Raw genomic sequence first — 25,887 nt, 5'->3', positions numbered from 1 at the left:
CCTCAACAGGGCTCGTTTAGTCCTGCAGCTAGCAGCAACAATGGCAGGGGACTCATGGACAGGCAAAGCTACCTGGTATGCTTTGTACTAACACTGAGGGGTGTCCTTGAGAAAAAGGCAGCTGCCTCCTTAAGGATACTTCTCCTACTTTGAGTTTTATTTTACCTCTGATCTAGGAGTCTGTTGGCAGGGCTGGCTGCAGGGGGTTCAGGTGAGCTGACTGGGCAGCAGCAAAGGTGGAGTGCTCTCAGTGCCAGTGCAGTTGGAGCTGCCATTTTAATGAATTCCCCCACAGTGCCCCAGATGTAGCACCACCCCAGAAGTTGTTGGGTATTAAAATGGTAGCTCCAACCAGTGGCATACATGGCGGGAGGCAAGGGGTCCAAGTGCCCTGGATGCCAGGCAGTAAGGTGTTTGGGGGAGCAGCCCCATGACCCACTCCACCCCACCACCGGTTTTTTGAGCTGTTGGAAACTGTGTGGACAGTGGCTGCAGAAACACAGCCATAGTTGGTGTGGTTCAGTGCTGATCTGAGGACCGCCCTCCTCTCCTCCCCTTTCTTTAAAGGCTGTAGGAGGAGGGAGTAGGAAATCTGCCTCTTTGCTTGATAGGAATATTATTTTCTAGGGACTGGATCATGTTTATGATGGTCTGTCGGTTTGTATGTGATGCTGATGGTCTGAAAACTTGAGGGTGTGTCAATATATATTATGATCTATAATTAAAACATGCATAAGATGAACATTTGGTGACTGACACCACATTCCCTTTTCATAAGACTTACATAAGAACATAAGAACAGCCCCACTGGATCAGTCATAGGCCCATCTAGTCCAGCTTCCTATATCTCACAGCGGCCCACCAAATGCCCCAGAGGGCACACCAGATAACAAGAGACCTCATCCTGGTGCCCTCCCTTGCATCTGACATAGCCCATTTCTAAAATCAGGAGGTTGCACATACACATCATGGCTTGTAACCCGTAATGGATCTTTCCTCCAGAAACTTGTCCAATCCCCTTTTAAAGGCATCCAGGCCAGATGCTGTCACCGCATCCTGCAGCAAGGAGTTCCACAGACCAACCATATGCTGAGTAAAGAAATATTTTCTTTTGTCTGTCCTAACTCTCCCAACACTCAATTTTGGTGTATGTCCCCTGGTTCTGGTGTTATGTGAGAGTGTAAAGAGCATCTCTCTATCCACTTTATCCTTCCCATGCATAATTTTGTATGTCTCAATCATGTTCCCCCTCAGGCGTCACTTTTCTAGGCTGAAGAGGCCCAAACGTCATAGCCTTTTCTCATAAGGAAGGTGCCCCAGCCCAGCAGTCATCTTAGTTGCTCTCTTTTGCACCTTTTCCATTTCCACTGTATCCTTTTTGAGATGTGGCGACCAGAACTGGACACAATATTCCAGGTATGGCCTTACCATAGATTTGTACAACGGCATTATAATATTAGCTGTTTTGTTCTCAATACCTTTTCTAATGATCCCAAGCATAGAATTGGTGTTCTTTACTGCCGAGGCACATTGGGTTGACACTTTCATCGACCTGTCCACCACCACCCCAAGATCTCTCTCCTGATCTGTCACAGACAGCTCAGAACCCATCAGCCTATATGTGAAGTTTTGATTTTTTGTCCCAATGTGCATGACTTTACACTTACTTACATTGAAACGCATCTGCCATTTTGCTGCCCATTCTTCCAGTTTGGAGAGATCCTTCTGGAGCTCCTCACAATCACTTCTGGTCTTCACCACTAGGGAAAATTTGCTGTCGTCTGCAAACTTAGCAACCTCACTGCTCAACCCTGTCTCCAGGACCACCTCCTTCCTTATAATCCTACCCACTCTCATCAGAGGTCATCAGAGGCGGCCCTTCTAACTGTGCTGTCATTAAAAGAGGTGAGGGGGATGGCGGTGAGAAATAGGGCCTTCTTGGTGGTGATGCCTTGCTTGTGGAATTCTGTCCTCTTGGAGCTACGAAAAGCTCCCTTTTTGGAAACTTCTTGGTGAGGCTTCAAGAACTTTTTATTTAAGAGGGTTTGTTAATAGTCAATGGGCTGGTGCTTTTAATGAAATGTAGTTTTGGTCTATTTCCATTGAGGCCTGGTCTGCCTTATTGTTTTGGTTATGTCTTAATGTTTTAGTGTTGTTTTAGGCTGCAATCCTATCCACATTTTCCTGGGAGTAAACTCTATTGTCTATAATGGGACTTATTTCTGAGTAGACAAGCATAGGATTGGGCTATGTATCTGTATTGTGTTTTTATCTTGTAGGTCGCCTTGAGTGCCCCTAAGTGTGAGAGAAAGGCAGGTATAAATTCTTTAAGTAAGTAAGAAAGGGCGCAATCCTAACCCCTTATGTCAGTACTTTCCAGCACTGGCATAGCGGTGCCAATGGGACATGTGGTGCATGCTGCAGTTGGGTGTCACTCAGGGAGGCCTCCTCAAAGTAAGGGAGTGTTTGTTCCCTTACCTCAGAGCTGCATTGCCCTTAGGTCAGTGCTGGAAAGCACTGACATAAGGGGCTAGGATTGCGCTCTAAGTAAGTAAGTAAGTAAGTAAGTAAGTAAATAAAAGATTGCAGTGGCTTTTCTGGGCCCTTGTTCTGATCAGACAAAAAGGGCTTAAAACTCCCCTAACTAGCTGCAGTTTCTTCCCTTGGTCTCTTACTGCATTTCTTTTATTATTTAAATATCCTCTGTTCAGAACCAGAGTGTAAGAAAGATGAAGAAGACTCAGACTTCACTGCAAACAGCCCACACAGGGGAGAAGTCCTATAAGTGCCAAGAGTGTGGAAGGACCTTCTGTTGGAGAGATGGTCCATGAGAACCCACAAATAAGGAGAAACCCTATAAGTTCCAGGAGTGTAGAAAGAGCTTCAATGTCAGTAACAGCTTTATCCACCATCACAGAACCCATACAGGGGAGAAAGCCTATTAAGTGCCAGGAGTGTGGAAGGACATTGAGTCACAACAGTAGTCTTACAAGCCACCAGAGAACCCACTTAGGAGAGAAGACTTATACACCTTAGGAGTACTGAAAAATGTTTTTGAGCTCAGTCAGGCAACAAAACTTGAGTCCCTTGTTTGCATCAAACAATTGATGTTTGATTATGATGAGCAAGATGAAGTACCTTGCTTGTTCTTGTTTTTCAAAAAATAAAATTTGTCAAAATTGCCCTGTTATTTCTTAGAGTCCAGGCCTTGTTTTTACTTTTCCTACTTGGAAGGTCTCCTGCAGGTCAAAGGGATTCCATGTTGGAGCCTAACAGGTTCCTCACAGCACAGTGAACATTCCTCACTTGGAATGTTCTGGGCACCATTTCAATTTCTGACACCTGGAGGTGGGAGGCGCAATATGGTTTGAGAGTTGAATGAGTACATCTTTTCAAAGTATAATCAGCATTAAATTTCTGCTCAACGTTGCATATATGCAACAGGGATCAAATGTGCATACCTGTGAGCTGGGCAAAAATAGGTTAATTGTAACATCACCTAATTAAGAGTAAGCATGTAGTCTTAAGGCATCTAAACCCTGAGACCATCATAGGGTGGACATAGTGTAAGGTTAGACTGCAGGAAAGGTGTTACACATCCTATTGGTATTGGAGTTCGTCCGTTGCCAGAGGCGCTGGAAGTGTCCTCTAGGGAGATCCAGGAAATGGAAGGGACATAAACATTGCTTATTCTGTCTGTATTCTATTGATAGCTTGCTTTAATAAATAAAAGTTCTTCTTTGTCCACTAATGTGTTCATTGCCTCCATACCTAAGACAAACGATTGCGCTTGTGGCAAAACACTATGTTGTGCTTGCATTCAGAAAGTAATCACTGATTTGCTTTCAATGAGAACAAAATAAGACATGATATGGGAGTTATGTGACTGAATTTTGATATCTCTTTTCTTTTCCAAAGGGCAACTGCTTTGGAATGGGGTTGCAAGCATTAGGTCTTTGCCCTTGCACTAATTCCCTGAACTAACACACGTATAACCCAAAGCTCTGATTAGCCCTGGAAGGGTAAACTTAAAGAACAATGTTTGGCTTTTCCAATTTTTCCTGTCAAGTGCTTGGAAAGCCCAAATGGCTTTTGGGGTGAGCTAGTGAGGATTTGCACTAATGAGTACACGCCATTGATTCAGCAGTGTCAATGGAGTGCATTCTGCATCCTGCAGGGAGGGATAGAACTAGAGCCCTCCTTGAGGTAAAGAAATATTTGTTCCTTTTCCTTGGGGCAAGCTTGTGCTGTGCCACCCCAATGGGGCTGCGTGGATCTGTGCCAGACATTTTAATATAAGGTTGTAGGTTCAATCCCTGGCTACAGCCAGGTAAAGGCAGTCAGCCAATAAGGAGGGGAAAGTCTTGGTTTACTGCCAGTGAAAGGAGAGAGCGCTTGGTGACAAGAATTGGTTGTCTGATCAATGGAAGAGCACATCCCCTCTAGTCTCCATGTGGTGGTGGTTGGTAAGTGCACAGTCCTCCCATTCTCCTTTAATCAAAGCTACCTAGTGGAAATGTCTGTTGGTTAAAGAAAGACTAGAGCCATTTTCTGCAAATGGTCTTCAATAAAGACCATTCACTTCAGCCTGTAAAGAACCATGGGGAGAATCCACTGTATGTATATTGGGAGTGTGATTACAGGTAGAAAGCCTTGACTTACAACCACATCCAATGGAAGCATCTGCTAGGATGATGGACACACTAGCAAAGGCATATTATAGGCCCAAAAATAAAAAGAGGGCGGCACTGTTTCTTTCCACACACCTCTGAGCTATTTATGTTCATGAACCTGTAATTCTGGCTCAAGCAATGGCTAAGTGTCAGGGATTGAGACGGGAGGCACTGCTCTGACTTTATGGCTGCTCTAATAGCACTAAATACTTCCAACGACCGCTCTTTACAAGGCTTGCAAAACATTTTACAGAATGTGCGGTTAAATCTATTCATTCCCTCTGAGCATCAAGTTTGGCACAGGAAAATTTTGGGATTAGTTTTGGTTCTAACCTGAGACTTTTTCCACATAGAGAAACACCTCCCCCTCCCCACACACACATCATTCACATTCCATATTTTTTTCATGCATATAGTCAAATATTTCCCAAGCAATAACCAGTTGGGACAATTGCAATGTCCCAGGCCCTATAAAGTTAGTCTGGCTCAGAAAAAAGCAATAGATTTCTTCCAGTAAGGAGCCACAGATATTTGGCTGCAGCTAACAAGTAGAATATGCGTTGGGCTTGATCCTATGCCCTTAGAAATATTTTACTTCCCTACTCGGCTGCTCCCTGGACCCCACAGGGCCTACTCAGATCTATGCCTGCTCTTTTGCTGGCAGGTCCAAGTGGGTGCATCAGGTCTGAGCTGGGGGCATTGGATCTTGGCAGCCACTGCTGCCGCCAAGATCATCTCCTTCTTGCTCCTGTCCCAGCCTGCTCTCTACCCCATTCTGCCCTTGATCTTTCCTTCCACCAGCTTTCTGGCACAGTGGACGATCTCGAGTCTAGATCTAGATCTAGAGTCTACTGGCACCCATAAAAATACTCTGGGCATTTGCACTGGTGCCAGCTCTGTTGCTGTGCCAACTGCCTCTGGGAAAAAATGACAGATCATAAGATCCACCATCACATCCCACCCATGGCTGTAAACGGCAATATCATTTGTTCAATAGCCCCATTGGACAACTTGGTTTGACTAGTACTATATTTATATATACTTTAAACACACACACACACACACACACACACACACACACACACACACACACACACACACAGAGTAACTGGAGCACCTGCTTTGGGCAGATTTCTTTTTAGACCTGTTTTCATTAAGCAGTAAATTTTGAAATACTTCTTGCTTTAGAAACCCAGGTTTCTTCTAGTGTAGAGAGAAAGGAGGGGACAGGATGCATTGTAAATTGTTACCACTCCTATACATTATCAGTCAGATATAAATAAATTTACTTGGCTGCACAAAATAGTAGCAATAAACAAAACCTGGAAAAAAAATCAAAGCATTCTGAAAGTTATAAGTGACAATTTAATACCTATATCAATCATGGATGACTGACTGGTATGATGAAATAGGAGTTTTTCAGAGGTAGAGACTAGTCTGTTAATTATAGAGGGGCCAATTTTTGACATTAAAATGTTTACAAGGCACTAAGTGCAGACATTTGATCATCACAACAAAAGTCTTTTTTTTTTTTGGCATTTCATCCAGTCCTGGTAAGGTGTGAGCACATTATTTCATGGCAAGACTAACCAAGCCCTTGAAATAGTTCACATTTCTTTCATTTCACTTGTCTAGCCAAGCCCATCCTCTCAAAGTAATATAAAGAAGGGCTTTCTAGAGAGAACTTCTGTACCATCAATTCCTTGACTATCATCCTTACTCCACAATGAGCAGACAACTGAATGCAAAAGCTTTGGGCAGAGGGAGGGAGTTTAGCACTGGCTCTGCAATTATTTATGGACGAGGCTGGAACCATGTACCTTCTCCAAGCCGAAGGAACATAGGAGGAACACATGGAAAATGTGGCTTTGGCAGTAGAAGCCTCTACAATCTTGGGGGAACTAGATGCATTTCCCAAAGTGTGGTTCCAGGAGATGTCCACCATGGCAGTGGATTCGGTGGTAGCAGTGGGTTTTGCTTTGGTGGATTTGGGGGTAGCAGGTGGGTCTACAGCAGCTTTGGCACCAGCAGAAATGGTCCTGGTTTTTTTTTTTCTCCATCAGGTTGCATTTCGGAAGTGACTGTTAACCAGAGACTCCTGGCACCACTTAATCTAGAAATTGATCATGAGATTCAGAAAGTGTGTCAAGAAGAAAGGGAACAGATCAAGAACCTGAATAACAAATTTGTTTCCTTTATTGATAAGGTGGGCTTTCTGCGTACTATTACTGCCCTTTTCTATTACCACACTATAGAGAACATTGATCTATGAACTAAACATTTATCAAGATTTTTATATGTCCATTATTGTGCATTCCTATTTTTTGTGTTAGCCTATTTATTTTGTATTACATGTAAATTTGTCAAACATTTTCTCGGTGTACAAAATACGTTGCTATTCTTATCTCATAGTGCGTCACAAGTAGATGAGTCCATGAGCAAATAGGCATCCACTTTGGTCTGTTATCAATGGAGCTGGGAATGTGAGGAAGGACGCAGTTTCTTGGTTTCTTTGCTTTTCCTTCACAGTAAACCAAAATTGATCTTTTAGACAATGCAGGTGTTAAATTGACTACTAATTTGGTGTTTAGAATTAGATGAATTGACAGGGTACTGTATATCCTTTTCACATTTGATTCATTAGTATCTTCTGAAGAAGTTTGGTGTTCAGAAAACGTGAACTTCAGGTAGTTTATAGTTTTGTATAAATCTTGGGGTAAGGCATTCTGGAAAACATTTCTGTCACCTTGCTGCAGAACTTCTCTTTTCTCTATGTGCCACTGCTATGGCACATTGCATATGAGTGAAGTGTACTTTTCAAAGAATGTTCAGAACCTGTTGTGGTGTTACCTGGGTGACTGATTAACCATACTCAAGACCAATTGGACATATGCCAATTCATGGCATATTCATTTAATTCCACCCACCCACCTTCATGACATATAAACAAATGGAATGAGGGTAAATTTTTATTTCTGCTATTCTCCATGTTTCTTCAAGAATGGCCTTGAGCTTTTAATATGGTAATGTTCAACCCGTTCCTATATAAGTATGGTTTCAAGCAACTGAAGCTCATTTATCACATTTCTATTCTGCTTTCCTTCATAAGCATTCAAGGTAATCTCCCATCCAGACACTAATCCATGGGACTTACTTCTGATAGGAGGGTTGCACTGTTAAGCCTGCAGAGCTTCAGTAAGTTTGCACCCCAGGCTATGGAAACTGCCCACCAATACTCTGGCAAAGAGCCTGGTCCTCTTTGAAATCTGTTGTGTTCTCAGGTTCGGTTCCTGGAGCAGCAGAATAAAGCCCTAGAGACCAAGTGGAACCTCTTGCAGCAGTGGCCCATCTCCCGAGTGAAAAACTGCATTGAACCTCTCTTTGAGGCCTTCATCCAGGGCCTGAGGAAACACCGAGACTCTCTACAGAGTGAGAAGGGAAGGCTGCGTTTGGAGCTGAAGAACATGCAGGACCCAGTAGAAGATTTTAAGCGGAGGTACACGGGGAGACAGAACGGCAATGTCGTTTCATATTTCAGTGGGGAAAGGGGGCAAAATGCTCATGCCTCGGTGAAAAAGGGCCCATTCACCAGCAGCAGATCTGTCTTGCCTGAATCAAACAGCAATTTATTGACATGGTCTACTCCAGTATTGAACTTGGGAAATCATCTGCAGAAGATCCTGCTGCACTTCATGGAGGGGGAAAGGAGAAACTGAGTGACCTCTTAGATCTTTATTATTAAATAATATCAGTTCTAGAAAATATCTATCCACTCTGGGTTTTGTGAATTTGCTCCTGTGGCTGATTTGTCATGTGGATTTGCTGCTTCCAAGAAAGAATAATCAGAAAATGATGATGATGATGATGATGATGATGATCGGGGGGGGGTATAGTCAAGCCCTGCACCCTTCCCAACCCTTCTCTTCCTCTCTGTTCCAAAGGTATGAAGAAGAAATCAACAAGCGTACATCTGCTGAGAATGAATTTGTACTATTGAAAAAGGCAAGTGTTGGGAGATGCATTCCATGTCACAACTGCGTATTCCTTTGCCGTTTGCAGCCATTGGAAGAATTTAGATTTGAGATGTGGTTTCTGCAGGTTCTTTGAATACTTAACAGCTCAATACTACCCAGGATTGGGCTGCCAGGTGGAGCAGGTTACCACAGCAGAAGTGATTTCTGCTCTAGTAAAACCATTGCTGATGGCACGTGCAGTGCTCTGTAGGTGGCTGTTTTTGACTGTCGCTGGACCTTGCTGTGCAGAACTGGAAAGTCAGTGGTGGGGGCAGGGGATGGGAGGGAGTGGACAAACTGGGGGCATAACATGGTGGGGAGGGGGAGGAGATGGTAGGGGTGGACCCTGCAGCAATGGCACACACTAAATCTTATTCGGTCCGTTTCGAAGCTTATTCGGTCCGTTGGACATATGCCATAAAAAGTGGTGGTGTATGTCTGAGGATACCCATAAAAAGCCCCAGAGCTTACTGGGAGGTAATCAGTGGCATCACTAGGATTTGCATCGCCTGGTACGGGAGGCCAGCACGTCACCCCTATGATGGACCTCCTCCCATGCAGTGGGCGGGGCAATGCCCCGGGCAGTGGGAGTGGTGATGTACCATCACCCAGCCCCACTGGTTTTTTGGCTATAACTTTTGATAGAATAGAGCTATTTCAACGTGGTTTGGTTCATTGTATTCTGCATGAAGTTATGCATCGATTGATGTATGTATTATTCAAAAATACAAAGACTGAAAACATTTTGGTGTGCAGTGGTGTCATTCCCCCCCCCCCCTGTGCACATCACCTGGTGCAGCCTGCACCCCCAGCAACACCACTGGAGGTAAGTATAAATGCTTTATGTTTACCGCCTGTTTGCCCTTGGGTTCCCCACCACCACCGAATGCAGCACATGCCTTTTTGGTGTGGCTGCACCAGCACAGCTGGTGGGGAACAGAATTGGTCCCTAAACTTGGTTATTACTGGTTGTTATATCTGGCAGGTTCCTAAACTGTCACAGTCTCTATTACAATATTGTTTCAGGATGTGGATGTTGCCTACATGAACAAAGTGGAGTTGGAGGCCAGGGCAGTTTCTCTAATGGATGAGCTCCGTTTTGTGAAATGCCTGTATGAGACGGTGAGGCAGCTTCTCCTTCTCCTAAAAAGCCAAGTGTGATTCTAAACAACAGTCATTAATATTTCAAACCATCATCTGCCCTTCAAAGATAGGGCAAAAGAGTAATTCTAGGAGAGGGATACTACTTTGTAAGGGCTTATCTACAGTAATGATAGTAAACAACCCTGTAGCGTCTGTGTAACTCTCTGTACTGTTCAGCCCTGTAACTCTCTGTACAAAATAAGTACACCTGTCTAGAGAAGTGGTTCTCACACATTTAGCACTGGGACCCCAAAATATTCTGAAAGATTCTTTTTAGAATAAAAATCTGTCATGACCCACCCAAAGTGATGTCATGACCAGAAGTTACATCATCAAGCAGGAAAATTTTTAACAATCCTAGGCTGTAATCCTATACACACTCACCCATGAGTAAGTCCCATTGACTTTCATTGTTAAAAGAATATACGCAGTAGCCTGTTAAAAGTACAGGTCTGTAACATTTCCCCAAATGCAGTCACATACCATGGTAGCATCAAGTCTAATATATTAAAAATACAATATTTTGTAGGTGGTAACTAGCATCTTAACTGAGATTGGAAATGCACTAGGAGTCAGTGTAGAACAGAGGTTCTCACACACTTAGCACCAGGACCCACTTTTTAGAATGAGAATCTGTCAGGACCCACCAGAAGTGATCAAGCAGGACAATTGTTAACAATCCTAGACTGAAATCCTACCACACTTACCCAGGAGTAAGTCCCACTGACTATCATTGTTAAAAGAATATGCATAGTAGCTTGTTAAAATGGAAAAGGTGCAAAAGAGAGCGACTAAGATGATTACGGGGCTGGGGCACCTTCCTTATGAGGAAAGGCTACAGTGTTTGGGCCTCTTCAGCCTAGAAAAGAGACGCCTGAGGGGAGACATGATTGAGACATACAAAATTATGCAGGGGATGGACAGAGTGGATAGGGAGATGCTCTTTACACTCTCACATAATACCAGAACCAGGGGACATCCACTAAAATTGAGTGTTGGGTGGGTTAGGACAGACAAAAGAAAATATTTCTTTACTCAGCATGTGGTCGGTCTGTGGAACTCCTTGCCACAGGATGTGGTGCTGGCGTCTAGCCTAGACGCCTTTAAAAGGGGATTGGACAAGTTTCTGGAGGAAAAATCCATTATGGGGTACAAGCCATGATGTGTATGCCCAACCTCCTGATTTTAGAAATGGGTTATGTCAGAATGCCAGATGCAAGGGAGGGCACCAGGATGAGTTCTCTTGTTATCTGGGGTGCTCCCTGGGGCATTTGGTGGGCCTCTGTGAGATACAGGAAGCTGGACTAGATGGGCCTATGGCCTGATCCAGTGGGGCTGTTCTTATGTTCTTATGTTAAAAGCACATATCTCCCCCAATGCAGTCACATCCTCTGGGAGCATCAAGTCTAATACATTAAAAATAAAATATTGAAATGAATGGGGACCCACCTGAAATTGGCTCATGACCCACCTAGTGATTCCCAACCCACAGTTTGAGAAACACTAGTTAAGAGTATCCCATTTAAGAGTATTTCATTTAGATCCCACCTTTCTTCCTCTATGGACCTCAAGGAGATATACATGGGTTCCCAGGTGGTCCCCAGTCCAAGTGCTGGCCGGCTGAACCTCAGCAAGATGGCTGTATCGTGGCCCTCAGATGTGCTCTGGAACTCTGGCAGACAGAGCAACAGGTTTCGGATTCTGATGCCAGGTCTAATCGAATTGCTGGAATATGCAGAGTTGTCCAAGTTTTAGTTTAAATATTTCTTTTATTTTACTGGTTTCAAAAATCTATACCTCATCTTTCTCAAATGATACTGTCTTACAATTTTTTTTAAAGCAATTTAACCCCAAAGCTTTGAGCCACGTTTTGATTTGGGCAAGCTGCCAAATAGTCAATGCATTGTAAACTGTCCAATACCATCAGATGCTAAATAGGTTCCAGGGCAGGCAGTGGATCTCCCCAGCTCCGCGCCCTGGGGCAACAGTCCACGATGGCACCCCCCTGTGGGCTGTTGAGGCCCCCCATGCTGAAATCCACCACCAACACCCCCACTCACCTGAGACTCACAGAGCCTCACACAACCTGAGCCTGCATCAGGGAAGCTTCCCTGAGGCTTTAAACCGCTTATGTTTTTCCAGAAGCACTGTTTCCAACCCCATTGGGAGCCTCAGAGAGGCCTCTGCGGGGGACTAGAGGCTTGCACCTGGGGCATTTGCCCCATCAAACCTAATGGGAGGTCCACCACTAAGGGCAGGGTCTCAAGGCAATTAAAGCAGCAATTATGCTGAAGTTAAGCAGGGCTGGAGCTGGTCAGTGTCTGGTTAAGAGATCACCTATATACAATAATGTTTCAAGTTATTCAAAGACCCAGTTTAAGGCTAGAGAGCAAACATGATCTCAGCTGGATTTATTAAAACCAATGGCATTCATTGACTGATTTGTGACTTACAGGAGCTGGCAGAAATGCAAGGACAGATAACAGATACTAGTATCATCCTCTCAATGGATAACAATCGGGATCTGGACATGGACAGTATCTTAGCTGAAGTTAAAGCTCAGTATGAAGAGATGGTAAACAGGAGCCGAGCTGAAGTGGATGCCGTGTACCAAAGTGAGGTGTGTGCTCCTGACCCAAACACATATTTTGGGTAATACTGAAAAATAAAAAGTTATTTCAACTTTTCTGAAATGTAGGACATTCAAGAGGATGAGGATTTTCCTCTTAAAAACCATTTCGTCAATTAAAATATTGTAATCCACATTTCAAGTTCACATACTTCCTGACTAAGAATTCACAGCAATATCCAGATTGGCTACCTGGGAATATACTTTATAGCAAATACCTATGCTACTCCAAAGTAAATCCCATTGACTTTAATGGAACTCCCAGATAAGCATGTACAGGTTTGCAGCCATAAGCATTTGGTGAAATCAGACCAACACAATGAAGATATTACATCTGCTTCAGTTACCCCAGTTCAGAAAAAATTTCCTTGCATAATTGTAAAGCAAAAACTTAAAGAATTGAGGGAGAAGAGGATTCCCCCTTTCTCAACATTCTCAAATGTTTGCATGCTCATTCTCAGAGCAACTTACAATTTGCAAAATGATACTGAAAATGTAAAGATCTCAACAGCAATTTTTTTTTTCAGTTTTAAATTGTAGATTTTGCTACTCTAAAACATTCAAGCTGCACTGTATGTTAAATTGGGCACAATCCTAACCAGGTCTACTCAGAAGTAAGTCCTATTTTATTCAATGGGGCTTACTCTCAGGAAAGTGTGGTTAGGATTGCAGCCTTTCACACTGATACTTTTGACTTAGACTTACTAAATAGCAGCTGGGAGGGGTGGAGGATCTGAATCAGGATTGTGAGAGAGGTATTCTTTCCCCAACCACATTACTACCAACATGCAGCTACTATTTTCCTGAGAAGGAAAGTTGTATCTGTGTACAGTACACCAGTGCCCCCTCCATATGCTTCTCTTTACCATTGGCCTTCCATTGGCTAGTAGTTGGATTTGGCCAAAGGACTGGCATTTGCTTACTCCTATTATAATGTCTTCACATAATATCAGTTTCAGGAACTTCAGCTCACAGCTGGGATGCACAACAATGCCTTGAAAAACTCCAAGGTGGAGATTTCCGAGTTGAATCGATTGATTCATAAACTGAGAGCAGAAATTGAAAAACTGAAGAGAAACGTAAGATCTTCATTGCTTTCATGGAGATGCATGGCAAGGCTTTTTTGGACTCATTCAGTGGTTTCTCTACTGCTTTGTTAACACAAGGATAATATATTATTAGTATTAGTATTATATTATAGATAATAATATAGTATTATGTTTCACATAATGGTTATTTTGACCCTTACGTCCCAATTCACATGCACTAAGTCATTCCTTCCTGAGAAAGTATACAGAAGATTGCAAGCTTTATCAATAAATAACTTCATACCTTGGAACGGCATTGAATCATCTCACCTTAACTTGGTTGTTTTATTCCATAACAGCACATAATTGTTAAATCCATTTAAAAAATGGACTTCAGCCAACCCAGTGAAACCTTTATGCAGAAGGAGAAAGATGCACTTAAGATACACATGCACTTTGACTGGTGCTTCCCATTCACACAAAAGTCTTGTAGTGTAAAATTCATGTGAGCTGATTTCTACTTTTGTATTTTCACTATAGTGTGCTCTTCTTCAGTCATCCATTGTCGAGGCTGAAGAACGTGGAGAGATAGCCCTGAAAGATGCAAGGGAAAAGCTGATGGAACTGGAGAATGCCATGCAGAAAACTAAAGAGGAGCAAGCCCGTCTCCTGTGGGATTACCAGGAACTCTTGAAATTGAAGCTAGCACTGGATATTGAGATTGCCACCTATAGGACACTCTTGGAAGGAGAGGAATGCAGGTGGGTGTGATGGAACCAATGATGAATTAATATTACTTTGTATTAAAATATTTATATACAGCATTACTTTTCAATGAAAGTCCACAATGCCATAAACAGAGGAAAATAAAACGATTGTACCAAAAAGATTCATAATCTAAGTCCAGCAAATCACCACTAGGAAGGATGCTAAATTGGAATTACCAGGAACAGTTCCTCTCCTCTTGCTAAATGCAAGAGAACCACTTCTTTAACCAGTTCCCTCTGCCCAAGAGAACTAGTTTCCTCTGCCTAATTAGTGTGGGCCAGCTGCTGACGGGCAGCAGTTCAGACTGGGTGCTTCTACCCTAGCTATCATTTGTTTGCTCGCTTATTCCCAAGTACCCAAACAAAGTACATCCCAGACAGTTGCATTCTTATATTTTTCCCCATTGTCTTCCTATTTTCTTCAAATGCTAGTTTAGCACCATCTCAAAAAACAGTTTCACTACAGTTTTAGCACAATCCCTTCAGGTAGGAAAAAAACTGACCATCATGCTATTGGCTCACCTGGGGGGAGGAGTATTCTGTGATGTGGTTGTTGACTGTGTGTAACCTTTCCTATTTGGTTTTCTATAGCTTCAGCGATACTAATCTATTTTCCACCATTCCCATTATTTACCAGATAAGAAAGAGTGCCAAAATTGACAAGCTTTGTTGTCATTAGTTCCCGTCTTCTTTGGAGGAGATAGTGGCAAAGGAATCCTTGTAAGCTTCACGACATGAGCACATCCCTATTGCAGCATAATTAAAAAAAAAAAAAGGAAAATTAACTAGATTTATTTCACTTGGATTCTTTGGACTTACTGGTGAGATGTGGTAGAAAAACTTGTCAGTCGCACCATTGCATCTAAAAATATAAAAAAGGTGATGGCAAGAGACATGTGGATGAGTTGAAAATGCTTTGCATAGGGACTAGCAGGCAATGTGAAATTTTGTGGTGATTAGATAATCTGATAACCTCTGAGTAAGGCTAGAACAAATATAATGCTTATTTTTGTTATAGGCAGAAAACACCCAGCGTGTGATGAATACAATCTTCAAAATGTACACATATCTTGACAATTTGTTTTGCTAATAATAGTACAAATCGTTATTCTTATTAAACATATTCATGGGCTGGACTGAGCAGGTAGAAAGAACTTCAATGGAGCAGAACATTTATTCATGGTGGTGTCACCTCTGATGGTGGTTGGCCACATCTATGAGCCCTCTGTATGTAAAGAGAGAAAATTTGCAGCTTCTCAATCTGCTGTTCTTCTTTGGTTTCCCCAAACAGGATCTCTGAAGAATGTGGTAGTTCTGTAAACATATGTAAGTAGTGGAATAGTCTGGGCTGGTATTTTTGGTTTGCAATAATAGTGTCAGCACAATCCTATGCGTATCTACTCAGAAGTAAGTCCTGTTGTGTTCAGTGAGGCTTGCCCCCAGGAAAGTGTGTTTATAGAATTGCAACCTGAGTTTCTTCAGCCTCCATATTATTATTATTAACAGTATTTATATACCGCTTTTCAACTAAAAGTTCACAAAGCGGTTTACAGAGAAAAATCAAATAACTAAATGGCTCCCTGTCCCAAAAGGGCTCACAATCTAAAAAGATGCAAATGAATACCAGCAGACAGCCACCAGAACAGACAGTGCTGGGGTGAGGTGGGCCAGTTACTCTCCCCTTGCTAAAAAAAGGAGCACCCACTTGAAAAAGTGCCTCTTACCCAATTAGCAGGGGTGAGATACAGATATTAAAAAGGGATACAGAAAATTAACTTGTATAATAATGAGAAGTGCGGTCCTGGCTTATCCAGCTGTATCTAAACTGGCACTGGGTACTGGGCATGCAGAGCTGTTGCTTTAGAAGAAAAAGCTCCCTTGCTTAAAAAAAAAACTCCCTTGCTTCACTGATTTGGATGTGTATCATTGTGGACCTGCTATGGAGGCAGACACAATTGGGTTGTCTTAGGTGGTCATAAAAGAGGCTATTGGGAATCTGCTTCCCCCCCCCAGTCTTTGGCACTCCTGCTATTCAAGTGCTTTGCATTCTCTCACCCTAAGCAAGTTGTAACCTGTATGTGTGAATGAGCTGTCACAAAACGAAGCACCACACAGATAGAACTTGTATAGCACCTTGCATCACCTGGGGCACAATGGTTTCCAGTGAAATCAGTTGCCAGATCCAGGTGCACGATTTATCAGTGCATATCCCCATCTATGCATGTAAACTCAGCAGCAAATCCCACTGATTTCAGCAGGATTTTTTCCCATGCGAGCATGATTGGGCTGCAATTCCATTGGCTGGCTATATCCTAAGAAGCACTTTATTTATTGTGGAAATAAAGCAGCAATTTTGCACTGTGTGCCTGCAGTTTTCCAAGTACATGCAGAAAAAAATGGGCAACTGTGAAGTATGAACAGTGTTACTTGCATCATCTTGTGAAGCATGTTGTGCTTCACCAAGTCAGGATTGCAAGCACATTTCTATGTGCAAGAACATTGTATCGCTTTCATGAGTGCAAGCCCCTGCATACGACTGGAAAGAGAACTTAGGTTACAACTCATTTTGGTTGCTCTCATATGCACTGCAATTAAAACGATTATAGCCCCATTTTCTTTTGTTTTTGCAGCTGTAGTCAGCAACACCAGCACAGCAGGTGGGACTGGCCTGAGCCATGGAGGAGGGTTTAGTCCTGCAGGGGGCAGTTCAAGTGCTGGAAGCAGCCAAGGCATGGTGGGATATGGTTCTGGAGGCGGGCGGAGCTGTTCCAGCCTGAAAATTATCGCCACAACCTCCACAAGCCAAAGGACGACCATCAACTGAGTCATAATCATGATCCCCTGAAGGACCAAATGGACCACTTGCAAATCCTTGAGGCTTGTGAACACAAAACATCTGGTATAGAGAAGTTTGCTCTTTGTCGGCAACTACACTCTTTGTGACGGCTTTGGAGAAACAATGGTTTTCCCAAAAGAATACTAATTCTTTTGGAAAAGGGAGATCCTTAATAAAATCTAAAAAACCCGATGACTCCCCCATTTTAAATCATGCCCCACTATAGAATTCTGCCCGGGCCAGTCCATCCACGAGGCCAACTGAAGCTGTTGCCTCAGGCAGCATATTGGTGGGGTGCACCTGTCTCTGCCTATTTGCTTCCAATGCTCCTCCCATTCCTTGGTCTGGAAAAGGACCTCCTTGGGGCAGGAGGTCTGGTCTAGAGGGTAGAGCCACCATTTGCCTGAAGATAACATCCACAAGGTCGCCAGTTCGAGGCCACCAGCATTGTGCAACCTTGAAGCAGCTGACAAGCTGAAGCCGAGCTATTCCATCTGCTCTGAGCGTGGGAGGATGGAGGCCAGAATGTGAAACCAGATCAGAAGGAAACATCTGAATGTTGTGGTTCTTGAAAGATAGAACCTTCTTTCAATTGTAAAAATCCCTACGGGCATTTAAATAAGCCTGCCTATGTAATCCGCCTTGAATAAAGTCTTGAATAAAGACCAAGAAAGGCGGTATATAAATACCTGTATTAATTAATTATTAATTAAAAGGAAGAGGGGACGGGGAGGAAGAGGAAATGTGGGGGGAGGAGGGTGCTGAACTAGAACATTAGAGGGTGGGAGGAGCAGAGGCTGGCACATCATTGGGTAAGGGGGGGACAGCATTTGGCATGCTGCCTCGTTCATCAGAAGGCCTTGGGCCAGCCCTGTCAATAGCCACAGCTAAGGCGGTGGCACAGAAGGTAAAGGGTTTTGCTGCGCTCGCTCCAACCCCCTCGTGTAAATCCAAATGTTGTTGGAAAATTGAATCGAGTAAAGTGCACCTTCATGGGCTTGTCTTTGTATAGAGAAGGCATTGTCAGACTTGGTGGGACACATGCAGATAATGAATTTTATACCACTTCATTTCATTTTTGCCAAGGACTGGGAAGCAAAGAGCTATGTACGTAGAACACTTCAACATATGAAGGAAAAGCACCAGAGGGAGGCTAGAATCTTGAGCCGAGGATTGGCAGAGCGATAGTGGTGGATATAAATAGCCTGCTCCGTCATTGTTCTCCTTGTGGAGGAAAAGACCTGTGGACTTGGGCGGAGAACATTTTTAAGCAAACAACTGGCAGGGAAAGGGTCAATTCACCCCTCCCAACTCTGTTTCACTGTTCAAGAAATTAGTGTCCTGGGGCTGCTTTTCTTTGGGGAAGCAGATTGGGAAAGAGAACCATGCAAAGCAGCTACCCATAATGGGTAGCTTGAGCCTCAGCCGATTGCCTAAGGCTGCAATCCTATGCACACTTACATAAGAGTAAGTTTCAGTGAATATAATTAGTAGAGGTGTTTGAAACAGGTGTTATTTAGTTTACTCAGAAGTAGGTCCACAGTGTTCAGTAAGATTTGGGCTATGATCCTGTCTTACTTACTGGAAACCTCTAATAATTGGACTTACATTTTTGGATTGCGTCGTTAGTCACCAGGCCCACTTGTTTTTGGAGCTGGATGCTGAATTCTGCATCCAATCCCACATTCTGGGCTTGTGTCAAAGAATTACAAATAGCCACCAGCTTAGGGTAGCAGAGCATTGGGTCAGGATGATTGTTGGTGAGCCTCACTCCTCTCCCAAATCATGGAGAAGTTACTGACACATTCTCAGTTGTCGCTCTTGTCAAAAGGAGAGCAAATGTTGGGCATTGCTGAATGGGAAGGAATTGTGGCAAGAGGGGCTCAGCACCACAACCTGAGTTGTTCAATACTGCAGTTAGGGTGGGATCTCCTACTAATGCAGTCAAGACATACTCAGAAACTGGCTGGCTGGAATCCAGGGCAGGGCTTGTGTCTCTCCTCTGAACAGCCTCCCTGGGAGGAAATGTTCTACAAAGCAATGAAGCAATATGTGTGTTGTGCCAGTCAAAGGGCTTTGCCACCAGACGCTTCTCACCATGGCAGATGTTTTGTGAAAATAAGTCTCTGGACTCATCCCCAATTATACGGTGCTGTGAATCTCACCATCTTTGAGTTGACACCTTCTCGGCAATTTGTATGTTAATCTTCCAGACCAGCGATTCTCATCCACTGTGCCACGGGCACACTGGTGTGCCGCAAATGATCCACAGGTGTGCCATGGGAGTTGGGGAAAGGTCATTTAATAGTAGGACCATCGGTGGATGTGAGTTCTCTCCTCCACCGGCAGCGTGGTATGCCTTGTCAATTGTCAAAAAAACCAGTGGTGTGCCTTGATGATTTTAGCAACTTGTCAGTTTGCTGTAAGATGAAAGAGGTTGAAAATTGCTGCTTTCAACTTAGCTGAAAAAAGGTATACGACAATTTTATACACAGTACCAACCTCAATGTACTATGTGCAGTGAAGCTGCAGAGAAAACTGAAGCTCAGATCTAGCTCCAATACGGTGTAAGGATCCCATGCTTACAAAGCGAAAGGAGGGCGGCAGGAGTACAGAAATACCAGAAGAGGAAAATTCAGAGATACTTTAGCTGCCTATGATGATGCCTGACACTTTTTAAAGGAGATGCTCTTCTTCAGGAGCACTGATGAAGCAAAGTGTGACTCCGAGATAAGACCAAAGGCTGCTTTGATGGATCAGTGCCCCTTGAAATGAATTGGACCTAAGAAGAAGAATAAAAAATAATATGCATTTCTAGTGATCCTGTGAACTTTCTTCTTCAGCTGTTTCCACATGCTTATGCCCTATGTACCCAATGATTATACCTCACATACCCAATCCATTTTTTGGAGACAGTTTACATGGATAGAGCCAATGCAGATACATTGCATATGAGTGTGCGCTCCGCATCACGCCTTGTGTGCTGCTTGTGACTTCCTAATGAGGGTTGGCACAAACATTTCACACGAAGCGAAATTTGAAGAAAATGTAATTTGAATGTAGTTTGAAGAGAATGTAAGAGAATGTCTCTTCCAGAGGGAAAAATCCAAAAATGTTCAAGGGAAGCCAAATGAGTTCATAAAAGAAAAGTCAACTTTCTCAAGGGGTTTCTGCACAGACCCCTGCACCATGCTGAGAATACTGATGCCAGGGCTGTGTGTGAACCAACTGTATGTCATCATCTGTCTATCTATTCATTGTTTTCCCTGCAAGCCCTTACACTCCTCCCAAAAGATCCTAATTGAAAAAATTCTAACACTGAAATTAAAATAAAATGTAGTCAAGAACAGGAATCATCTCACCCTTTATACTAAAAAAACACAAAACCTGACTGGGTTCAGGTTACACAAACTACTGATCCTAATGATTTACCAAGAAGACTGATGGCAATGTCTAAATATGTCTAAATTACAATAAAAAACTGGGATCTAGTTGTATGGGAAGAGAAGCCACCTTGATATCATTATATTCCCTTCCTTCCCAGGGCTGCTAGCAGCATAAAGCACCCTGGGGAGGTGCTGATTGTCCAGTGCCTTAGGGAGGGCTATTGTTTTCACCTATGCTGGTCATAAATATATGAATATAAAAATATCACATGAATGTAAAAAATAAACATATTATTACATACTATTGATACATTTTATCCGACACTCTTTCTCTTGATACCGAGCTAAACAAACGCATCAGTAAAGCAGCTACCATGTTTTCTAGACTCACAAAGAGAGTCTGGTCCAACAAGAGGCTGACGGAACATACCAAGATCCAGGTCTACAGAGCTTGCGTCCTGAGTACACTTCTGTACTGCATCAAGTCATGGACTCTTCGCTCACAACAGGAGAGGAAACTGAACGCTTTCCACATGCGCTGCCTCCGATGCATCCTCGGCATCACCTGGCAGGACAAAGTTCCAAACAACACAGTCCTGGAATGTGCTGGAATCCCTAGCATGTATGCACTGCTGAAACAGAGACGCCTGCGTTGGCTCGGTCATGTCGTGAGAATGGATGATGGCCAGATCCCAAAGGATCTCTTCTATGGAGAACTCGTGCAAGGAAAGCGCCCTACAGGTAGACCACAGCTGCGATACAAGGACATCTGCAAGAGGGATCTGAAGGCCTTAGGAGTGGACCTCAACAGGTGGGAAACCCTGGCCTCTGAGCGGCCCGCTTGGAGGCAGGCTGTGCAGCATGGCCTTTCCCAGTTTGAAGAGACACTTGGCCGACAGACTGAGGCTAAAAGGCAAAGAAGGAAGGCCCATAGCCAGGGAGACAGACCAGGGACAGACTGCACTTGCTCCAGGTGTGGAAAGGATTGTCACTCCTGAATCGGCCTTTTCAGCCACACTAGACGCTGTTCCAGAACCACCATTCAGAGCGCGATACCATAGTCTTTCGAGACTGAAGGCTGCCAACAATGGTCATAAATATATGAATATAAAAATATCACGAGTGTAAAAAATAAACATATTATTACATACTGTTGATACATTCTATTGATAACAGCTGTTGGCGCCAATCAGGCGCTAGCAGCCGATTGCCCCCTCCCTGCCTCGTGCTCCAGGGCTGAGGCTTGTGCCGCGATTGGGCGTTTCCCCTAGGGAGCGTGGGTGGCCTCAAAGGTGGGGAAGAGCAGCACAGAAGCGGCTAGGGCACTGGAGCAGCGGTGGAGGCTCTTCGTTGAGGCTGTAGTGCCCTGCCCCGCTGGTGTGGTGGTTCCTGCAACTGGCTTCGAGCAAGTGGGAGTGAAGGAAGCACACCTCCTCCCCCATTTTGTGATGGTGTAGCACTTGTATACTCTGTGAATCTAGTACACAGCGGTCGGCGGCAGCGCTCCGTTGTGGGACCCGGGCCATGCGGAGGACAGAGTGGAGGACGCGGAGGTCCACGCGGAGGACAGTTTGGAGGATGGGTAGGACAGCGCAGAGGACCGCGCGGAGGACACAGAGGACCGCGCAGAGGACACAGAGGACCGCGCGGAGGACGCCCGGACAGCGTCCACCTGTGCCCGAGAGGAGCGGAGTGTCGTGGGAGCGCCGGAGAGGGGGCTTCTTCGGCCTCCTCTGTTGTTTTGTGCTTTGTGCACCTGTATCCTACTGTGAAATTTAGCACTTGGGCAGGGGGACACTTCGTTTACAGGTTCCCTATGGGTGAGAAAGCCAGAATAAGGTCGGTAATGCCCCCCCAGGCGTCCGGCACCCCCTCCCTCCCCCTGCATGCCTTCTCCGGAGGATGAGGAGGTTTAAGGCGAGTTGAGGGCGCTTCTTCCTAGGGAGAAAGAGAAAGTTCTCCAAGGGGCCGGTAAAGGCGATGGAGGTGGAGTTCCCGGTGCAGCCACGCCGCTTCGCAGGTCTACCTGAGAGGGGCAAAGGAGTCGTCTCAGGGAACTCTTGTCTTCCGGGAAGCGTGCGAGGGGACAAGGGGGTGAGGACGTTTCAGATTCTTCCGTGCAGGGGGACATTGCTCCTGATGTGGAGATCACAGGCGCCACGCTGGCAGCACAGAAGGGTGCTCAGCCCGCGCCTGGCGCTGCAGATGAGGCAAAGATGGATGCTGGCAGTAGCATTGGCTCTGTATGGCACGAACGGGAAGGCATTGTGGTGCCTTCTGCCGCCTCAGGGGCGCAAGGGTGGCCTTGGTCTCCGTGGGGGGCCCCCTACCCAACATCTGCCTGGAGGGCCTCCAGGCTGGCGTGGGGTGCTCACTCCGATGGCGGGCACCTTATAGCCAGGAGCAAATCGGAACCCAGCAAGGCACCTAACAGTGCCGCATGGGTTCATAACCCGTGGTCTTGCTTCACATTCCACGCCTAGGGAAGGTGTGGTAGGAACAACTGCACTTTCCTGCACGCATGTGGTCTGTGTGGGGCAATGCATCCGGTGTTTTCCTACCCGAAGCTGGGGAGGTCCAGGCCAAATGCAGGGCAGCAGCCCAGGTGGGGCCAAAGGGGGGGGCTCTTCCCCCCTTCTCCCCCCAATAGCAAGGGGGCCAACACCGATTAAACTGCCCCAGTTCACGTTTATAGTGGGCTAGTCGCCCTGATAAAGTTGCACTGTTTGTTTGGTGGAGGTTTTTTCCTGGGGTTTTCGAATTCCGGCAGTAAAGCTAGTTGGGCCTGTGCTGTCCGAGAATTTACGTTCTGTTAAAGGCTTGAGCATATTTGAGGAATGAGATAGTAAGGGAGGTTGAGGCTGGTAGGGTGGTCGGCCCCTTCTCGACCCCTCCTATTCAAAAGCTGAGGGTCTCCCTGTTGGGGGTCGTTTCTAAGAAGGCTCCAGGGGAGTTTAGGATGATTCATTACCTCGTCCCTGGAGGGTAGCTCCGTGAACGACGGCATTCTGAGCACTATGTGCTCGTTAAGTATACTTCATTAGATCACGCTATAGGGTGGCGGTGATCCTGTGGTAGGGGCGCATTGATGGCCAAGGCAGACATTGAGTCAGCCTTTCGCCTACTTCCGGTCCATCCCGAGGACTTTTGTCACTGGGGATTTTGTTTCAAGGGCGCCATTATGTGATAGGGCGTTGCCCATGGGGTGCGCTATCTCGTGTGCCCATTTTGTGCGTTTAGTGCCTTTCTGGAGCAGGCGGTCCAGTTTAGGACTGGAATATTTTTTCACGACTCATTATCTTGATGAATTTTGTTTATGGGTCCGGAAGGTATTGGAACGTGCGAAATGTTGCCCTCGAGTTTATGTCTTCGTGTGAGCAGTTGGGAGTTCCCCTAGCACGGGATATAAACGAGGGCTCTGCCACTCAGCTTACATATTTGGGTATTGAGATGGACACGGTCAATTAGTGTAGCAGGCTCCCTGAGGCTAAGCTGCACAAGCTGGAGGAGTTGCTCAGACTGGCTTTGGTGGCTAAGAATCTGACTCTAAGGGAGTTGCAGGTGCTCGTAGGTAACCTGAACTCTGCCTGTCAAGTAGTGGCACCGGGCTGCGCCTTTCTAAGGCACTGGGTGAGGCTCTGACCGGATTGCACAGGCCTTTTCACCGTACCCGAGTCACGGCTGCCCTGCAGGGCGGCGTGGCGATGTGGCTTCAGTTCCTCATCCGGTTGAATGGCATCTCCTTCTGGAGGACTCAGAAGCTGGTCGAGGCTGAGCTGCAGGTGCAGTCTGGCGCGGAGGGTGGTCATGGGTTTAGAGTTTATGTTAGGGGCCGCTGGTGCACTGCGCGCTGGCCAAGTGGCTGGGTGCGTGCAGGGTTCGCCAGGGACCTTACGTTTTGGTCTTTTTCCCATCCTTGTGGACATGCATATATGGGCTCATGAGTTGGCCATCTCGATTTTTCGTTTCTGGTGTGATAACTAGGCAGTAGTGGTGGTTATCAACCAGCAGACATCCAAGTCCCCTAGTGTTATGCGTGGGGTGAGAGCTTTTGTTCTCCAGTGCTTGTTGATTAACGCTCCCTTTATGCGAGGCACGGCCCGGGGTGCAGAACGGCATTGCTGATGCTCTCTCTCGTTTTCAGGAGAAGCGTTTCTGGCTGCTGGCTCCAGTGGCTCGTGTGGACCCAGAACCCATGCCCCTATGGCTGTGGAGCCTTGGCTCAGTTCTGCCCAAGATTTGATCTGGGCATCCCTAGCATCCATTACCAGGGTCAGTTAGAGGAGGAAGGTTCAGGATTTCCTGGCCTTTCACGGGCAGCAGCATCTGGCGGACGCGTGGCCGGTGCCATGCACCACTTGATGCGCTTGGTTCTTGCCCGTAGGACAAGGGGGCTCTCAGCGCGCTCAATCTCAGTCTATTCGGCAGTTCTCTCTTTTCAATTCAAGGCCCTGGGGTGGGCTGTTAGCACCTCTGCCTTTAGGGTCTGGGGGATGCTGGAAGGAGTCAGGTGGCATGCCCCGGTGGTTCGGGATGCCCGGAGACCGGTCACCCCAGACCTATTGAGCAGCTTATGTGTGGATTTCAGTCTGCACTGTGCATCGCGATATGAAGCCATGCTTTCAAGGCTTGTTGCCTGGTGCTGTTTTTCGGGGCTTTTGCCCCAGTGAAGTCTTGTTTGTTTCTGAGGCTTCTCCTGGGGGCAGGGCCTTGCGATGGGATGATTGTCAGTTGGGTGTTAACCATCTTTTCTTTCTTGTTTCTCTCCTTACCAGAGAGGTAAGGGCCAGTGGGTCCATCTGAAAAGAGTGGCCTGTGAGTTCATCCTTCTTGTCCGGGCGGTGGTGGAATACTGCCGAGTGGCGCCCTGCGGAGAGGGGCCTTTCTTCCGTCACCAGGATGCTCCCCCGCTGACTGTGTACCAGTTTTGGGCAGTGCTCAACGCCACCCTGCGATGGCTGAGTGTAGCAGCCGGACTTGCATTCATTCAGATTTGGAGCCGCATCGGCGGCAGTGGGGCTGGGCTTCCGAGCGGGAGCTGTTCAGAGGATTGGGCAGTGGCGCTCTGTGGCGTTCAAGTACTATGTGCGTTGAGGCCTGCCGGGTGGGGGCCGGAATGCAGGTTATCGGGCTCCCCCAGTGGTTGGGGGGGCATGTTGACTGGCATTGCCAGCCTTGGTGTTAATTCCGGAGGGATGGTCCATGTTGGAGTCCCTGGTTTTGTTGCCTAGCGGCATCTTGTTACAGGGGAATCAGGAGCTTATGTCACCTTATCTGTTGCAAGTCTGTCCCGGTTGACTCTGGTGAGGGTCCTAATCTGCGGTCATGCAATTGTCTTTTGGGCCAGGAAAAGAGTGCTGGCGGGCAGCTTCGGATCCCAGTTGGGACTGGGGTGGCCTGGCCAGTGTCACC

The 25,887-nt window shown here is 45.6% G+C and overlaps 1 protein-coding gene across 1 annotated transcript; it reads left to right on the top strand.

Annotated features, from left to right (window-relative positions):
• Positions 1-6,399: 6,399 nt before the first annotated feature.
• Positions 6,400-17,077, top strand: LOC136638799 (keratin, type II cytoskeletal 4-like). The gene is made up of 9 exons (XM_066612828.1): positions 6,400-6,879; positions 7,955-8,169; positions 8,615-8,675; positions 9,713-9,808; positions 12,285-12,449; positions 13,412-13,537; positions 14,027-14,247; positions 15,545-15,579; positions 16,884-17,077. Exons 1-9 carry the CDS (start codon positions 6,400-6,402, stop codon positions 17,075-17,077), a joined length of 1,593 nt encoding a protein of 530 aa, XP_066468925.1.
• Positions 17,078-25,887: the final 8,810 nt, after the last annotated feature.

Source organism: Tiliqua scincoides, chromosome 2 (assembly GCF_035046505.1).
Source record: "Tiliqua scincoides isolate rTilSci1 chromosome 2, rTilSci1.hap2, whole genome shotgun sequence".
Lineage (NCBI taxonomy): Eukaryota > Metazoa > Chordata > Lepidosauria > Squamata > Scincidae > Tiliqua > Tiliqua scincoides.
Note: the sequence above shows the minus strand (reverse complement) of the source record. Positions and strands in the feature narration are given on the sequence as shown.

Coding starts and splice junctions, on each gene's coding strand:
- LOC136638799 (XM_066612828.1), top strand. CDS start 6,400: ATGAGCAGACAACTGAATGCAAAAGCTTTGGGCAGAGGGAGGGAGTTT. Junction 8,170..8,614: donor GTAGAAGATTTTAAGCGGAG/GTACACGGGGAG, acceptor TCTGTTCCAAAG/GTATGAAGAAGAAATCAACA. Junction 12,450..13,411: donor ATGCCGTGTACCAAAGTGAG/GTGTGTGCTCCT, acceptor ACATAATATCAG/TTTCAGGAACTTCAGCTCAC.